Below are 5297 nucleotides of genomic sequence, written 5' to 3'. Positions count from 1 at the left end.
AGTTGGAAGTGTTGTCACCAAGGTAGATGGAGGTGTGGTGTTTGCGGTTTGACTGGTGATCATTTCTATGCTCGGGACAGGTGTGGAAGATAAAATGCTACTGGTGAGTGATGAGAACGTATTCGTTGTTGTGGGCCAGGAGGCGGCAGTTGTCATAGAAGTCACTGTATTTCTGAGAGTGATTGAAGAGGTGATGGGGGTAGTAGAAATCATTGGTGTCATAAAAGATTCTGTGGACATGTCAATTGTAGGAGTCAGTGTGGTGGTCTCAAGGAATGTGGCTGTAGAGCTGGTGAAGGTGGTCTGACCTGTGCCTGTAGTTGCTACAGTGGTAGAAGGTGGTTCCATGTTTGCGGATGTTGTGAATGAATTGGTAGTAGTGGGTGCCAGGGTGGATTCAGCTGTTGTGTGGAGTGTACTGGTGATGGCTGGAGCTGAGGAGATGCTCTCTGTGTCAGTGGTCCAGTCACTGCTGGCAGATGTGGAAGGGGAAAATGAGTATGTCACTGGACAGGTGGTCAGGACATAACTTGTTGGGGTATTCTCTATACTTGTGAGAGTCATTCTCTCAGTGGGACTGGTGGTAGTGGTTGTACTCACAAGTATTGAGATTTCTTTATTCTGGATGCTGGGGGCAGATAGAGTGACACTTGCGGACATTGCTGAGGAACTGGAAACAGTGAATGTTGAGGTGAGGTCTGTTGCTGTAGTCAGGAAAACAGTAGACCCCACTGAAGGCTGGGTGATAGTTGTCAGTGTGGTGGTAGGAATGTCTGTAGTCAGAGAAGATGGGGTCATGGTTGTGGAAGTCACCATGGGACCTGAGGTAGTGGGAACTGAGGAGATGGTAGTTGTGGATGTGCTGACGGTGGAGTAGATGGCTGAAGAAGTGAAGCTGGGAGTACTGTGGGAGGTGGTCTCAGTGGTGGTGTTTCCCAAGTTTGTGGTAGGAGTCGTGGCTGTTTCTGTGGTTGGGAGAGAGCAAGAGGTGAGTGGGAGAGTAGTGGCAGTAGACCATGTACCTGTCATACTTGTGGAATAGGTGATTTTGGTCATGGAGTCTGTGACAGTGCCAGTAGGAGAAATAGGGTAAGTGGTCTCAGATGTAGGTATACACCTGGTGATGGTAGCGGGGAGTGTGGTCACCAAGGTAGATGGTGGGGTGGTGGTTGTGGTATGACTGGTGATCACTTCTGTGTTCGGGACAGGTGTGGAAGATAAAATGCTACTGGTGAGTGATGATAATGTATTAGTGGTTGTGGGCCAGGAGGCAGCAGTTGTCATAGAAGTCACTGTAGTCTTGGGAGTGATTGCACAAATGATGGGGGTAGTAGAAGTCATTGCTGTTGTGAGAGATTCTGTGGAGATGTCATTTGTACAAGTCAGTGTGGTGGTCTCAGAGGATGTGGCTGTAGAGCTGGCGAAGGGGGCCTGAAAACATATGAGGTTCTCTCCTTGAGGTTTTCGGTCACCAACTTTGAGGAGTAGAAGTTCTCGTTTTAAATCTGGTGTTGGGACTACGTTTGTGGAAGTCACCATGGTATCTGAGGTAGGGGGAACTGAGGAGATGGCAGTTGTGGATGTGCTGACAGTGGAGTAGACGGCTGAAGAAGAGAAGTTCTGACTACTGTGGGTGGTGGTTACCAATTCTGTGGTAGGAGTCGTAGGTGTTTCTGTGGTTCGCTGAGAGGAAGAGGAGGGTGGGAGAGTAGTGGCGGGGGACAATGTACCTGTCAAAACTGTGGGGTAGGTGATTTCGGTAGTGGAGTCTGTGACAGTGCTGGTGGGAGAAATAGGGTAGGTGGTCTCAGATGTAGGTGTAGACCTGGTGATGGTAGTGGGGAGTGTGGTCACCAAGGTAGATAGAGGGTTGGTGTCTGTGGTATGACTGGTGATCATTTCTGTGCTTGAGACAGGGATAGAAGATAAAATGTTACTCATGAGTGATGACAACGTATTAGAGGCTATGGGCCGGGAGGTTGTCATTGTCATAGAAGTCACTGTATTTGTGGAAGTGATTGTGGAAGTGATGGGGAAAGTTGAAGTCACTGCTGTTTTGAGAGTAGTAAATACTGGGGTTGGGGACATGGTCGTATGGATGCTTCCAGTGGGCAGGGGAGTCCTTTCTGTGGTTCTAGTTGTAGAGGAGATTGTAGTGTGGAAGGTTGTGTCTGTGGCTGACACAGAGGAGGAGGGTGTCACTGTCACTATGGGAGTTTCCCTTGCAGTGGTGGTAGAGGGAGAAGATGTCACGGCTGACGTTCCTTTCTCAGTAGAGGTCATAGGGTAAGTCCTGGTGATGGTGGTCACTGGTTTCTGTGTCACGGGAGTGGGGGTGTAAGAGCTGGTGAAGGCCACCTGCGTTGTGGTCACACAGATGGAGGTGGGGTGGGAGATGGTGATTATAAAGCTCGTTGGATACACGCATTCAGTGGTGGCCGAATAGACCAACACAGTGGGTGGAGTGGTTTCAACCTTGAAGGCAAACTTGGACGTTGGGGTGGTTGAGGTGTTGGAACTGACTGGAGAGGTGAGCAATGTTTCAGAGATGAGTGTGTCATGGGGGGAGGTAGTGAGCGTCATAAGTGCATTTTCCCTGTGGCCGGGAGCAGGAGAGGTGAGATGGGGGACACCTTGTGGCCACTCAGCCAGGTCTCTGGAGTGTGGAGAATTGCTGAGGGCATCGCGGGTTGCTTCCACCCTGGGGAAAGTCACATGAGAGATGGATGTGGCCGTGGATAAAGTTCCTGCATTGGCGGCAGAGCAGAGGAATCCACTGGTAAATCCGTGAGTCATTTTGTCACAAGACTCAATTAAGCTACTCACTCACCTATTTTCCAGGCAGCATCACAGGGCAGGGCATGCTGCAGCTCAGTCCTGCATCAGAGGCAGCTTGGAGCTGGGCGCTTTAGGGTACTGGAGCCCACTGCCTGTCTGCTCCCAGGGGAGCAGTGGGGCATGGGAGCCCTCATCCCTCACCCGGCCTTGGCCTTGTCATGGCAGGTCCTCCTGTCCTTGGATAGCCGAGCTCAGCAGCCCCTTCCCCTCCCTTCCCTCCTCTGGTCACACCCAGGCCCCTCCTCCCTCTGTCCCTTCCTCTCCTCCCCCTGCTGCTGCCTGCAGTCCTCCCCTCCCCCATTAACCTTCTGCTCCCACCTCCACTTCTGCCTGAATTCTGCTGCTGTCTGGGCTGACTCCCGCTTTCAAAGAGAAAAAGAGAACTCAGCCATGTCCTGGCAGGGGGCGCATCACAAAAACCAGGAGACAGAGAAAGCTGCACAAAGAGGGCCAGGCGCAGTGGCTCTGCCTGTAATCCCAGCATTTTGGGAGCCCAAAGCAGGTGATCACTTGAGGTCAGGAGTTCGAGACCAGTGTGGCCAACATGGTGAAACCCCTGCTCTACTAAAAAAAAGTACAAAAAATTAACCAGGCATGGTGGCGTGCGCCTGTAGCTGAGGCAGGAGAATCGCTTGAACCCAGGAGGCAGAGGCTACAGGGAGCCAAGGTTACACCACTGCACTCCACCCTGGGCGACAGAGCAAGACTCCATCTCAAAAAACAAACAAACAAAAAACTGCACAGGGAACACCAAGGAGAAACAGAGGCTAAGCTCACATGCTAATGACTTCAAGGCACATGGAGTGAGGACCATGTGGAGAGGCGGACAGACAGGATGGAGAAGGAAACTTCCAGAAGGAGCTACCTCAGCAGTCAGGCGTGATGAGTTCTGGAAACCTTAAGGCTTAGCAGTGAGTGTTCATCACACAAATAGACATATTTTTCTATAACTATTCCATTTTGGCCACGGGATTCATTAGTTTACAAGCATGAACCCCCGCATGTGGATTTCAACCCATTTTACAGATGGTGAGACTTAGGATCAGAGATCCCGCTGTCGGGGGGGTCACAGGCAAGGAAGACAGGCAGCCACAGCAGACGGGAAGTGGAAAATACCAGACCTGCTGCCCTCACCTCAGGCACAGCCCATCTTGTGGCTGAGAGCTGGGGTGTCACGTCTCAGCCTAGCTCGTGGGTGTCAGGGAAGTGAGGTCAGGGATTATGAGAATCCCCACTTGACTCCAGGATGTGCCCCTGGAGGTGACTGAGAAGGGGACTCATGGGCCTCTGGGATCGGGGATCAGAAGCAGACACTGGAGAACAGGGACAAGGGAAGTATAGAGGAATTGCGGGGTGTTCCTGCAGGGTGGAAGAGATAACCCTGGATCCCATGCCGGATAGTCTTAGATGCACCCCTGGAAGCGAAGTGAACTTCAGGAGCTCCCTGCCCTGGCCCTGTTACCAACAGCTGTGCCCAAACACATGGGCCCTGGCTGGAGTGAGAGAGTGACGACAGAGCTGGGGAGGAGCCGCTGGGGGACAAAAGGCAGAGAGGCTGAAACCAGATGACGGAAACCAGGGGCAGAGGTCAGAGGGCTGTCAGGGAGGGAGGCGCCAGTTTGGAGGGGGCACTGGGGCTGGGAGCATGAGGCAGGTGACAAGAAGGAGCCAAGGCAGGAAGGGCACTGCGCTGGGAAGACGTAACTCCCACCTTCCACCCTCCAGCTGCAGATACAGGTTGGGGCGCAGCCCCTGCAACCTGCTCAGTGCTTGGTGGAGAGTGGCAGCGGGGACCCAGCTCCCTTGCTCCTTCCCAACCTCGGTTTTCCCTGCACCAAACCCCTCCTCATCCCCCTGAGGCCATGCCTCGGTTCTCCCTGCACCCAGAGCTGGGAGCAGCCCCTCCTCATCGCCTGGCCCCAGGCCTCAGAGCCACCTTCCCCTCCCCTCCCCTGGAACATCACATAAGGAGCTTCTCTCCAGCCCCCTCCCGCCTCTCCCTCTTACCTGTGGCCCCTGGGGAGGCCTTGAGCATCCAGAGGATGCTGAGGAGCCCCAACAGCTGCATGGGCCCAGCGGGCAGGGGACTGGGGCAGAGCGGGCTCCAGGACCAGGACAGCAGCAGGGACCTGGAAAAGCATTCAGTAAAAGTGCTGGTTATCTGTTCTACTGAGCACAGCCTCACCTTTGCACCGCCCCACCTCACCCCTTTTCCTCCCTTCTCCCTGCATCTGGACAGACGTCAGCACTGTGGGAAGCAGGGACACGAGGGAAAAGGACAAATCCAGGAGGTGTCAGGCAGGGAGAGCCACTGGTGGCCCAGCCCCACAGCCTGCCTGGCCCACATGGAACTGCCTGGAAGCTGCCCTTCCTCCCACACCCCCATGGAGGGTACCCTTGACCAAGCTTGGCCTTGGACTCTGGAGTCTGGGCCGACTCCTGCAGCCTCTCCTTAGTTT

At 53.8% G+C, this 5297-nt stretch overlaps 1 protein-coding gene across 1 annotated transcript; it reads right to left on the bottom strand.

Moving 5' to 3' along the window:
• Positions 1–3: 3 nt before the first annotated feature.
• LOC116463838 (mucin-3A-like) lies at positions 4–4906 on the bottom strand (the record flags this gene model as incomplete). The annotated part of the gene is made up of 4 exons (XM_032147104.1): positions 4846–4906; positions 1974–2747; positions 1099–1265; positions 4–957 (listed from the first exon to the last, which is right to left on the bottom strand). Coding segments are annotated over exons 1-4 (1956 nt in total), but the record flags the coding sequence as incomplete, so codon positions are not given.
• Between the last annotated feature and the right edge of the window lie 391 nt (positions 4907–5297).

Source organism: Hylobates moloch, unplaced genomic scaffold (genome assembly GCF_009828535.3).
Source record: "Hylobates moloch isolate HMO894 unplaced genomic scaffold, HMol_V3 SCAFFOLD_71, whole genome shotgun sequence".
NCBI classification, from domain to species: Eukaryota; Metazoa; Chordata; class Mammalia; order Primates; family Hylobatidae; genus Hylobates; species Hylobates moloch.
Note: the sequence above shows the minus strand (reverse complement) of the source record. Positions and strands in the feature narration are given on the sequence as shown.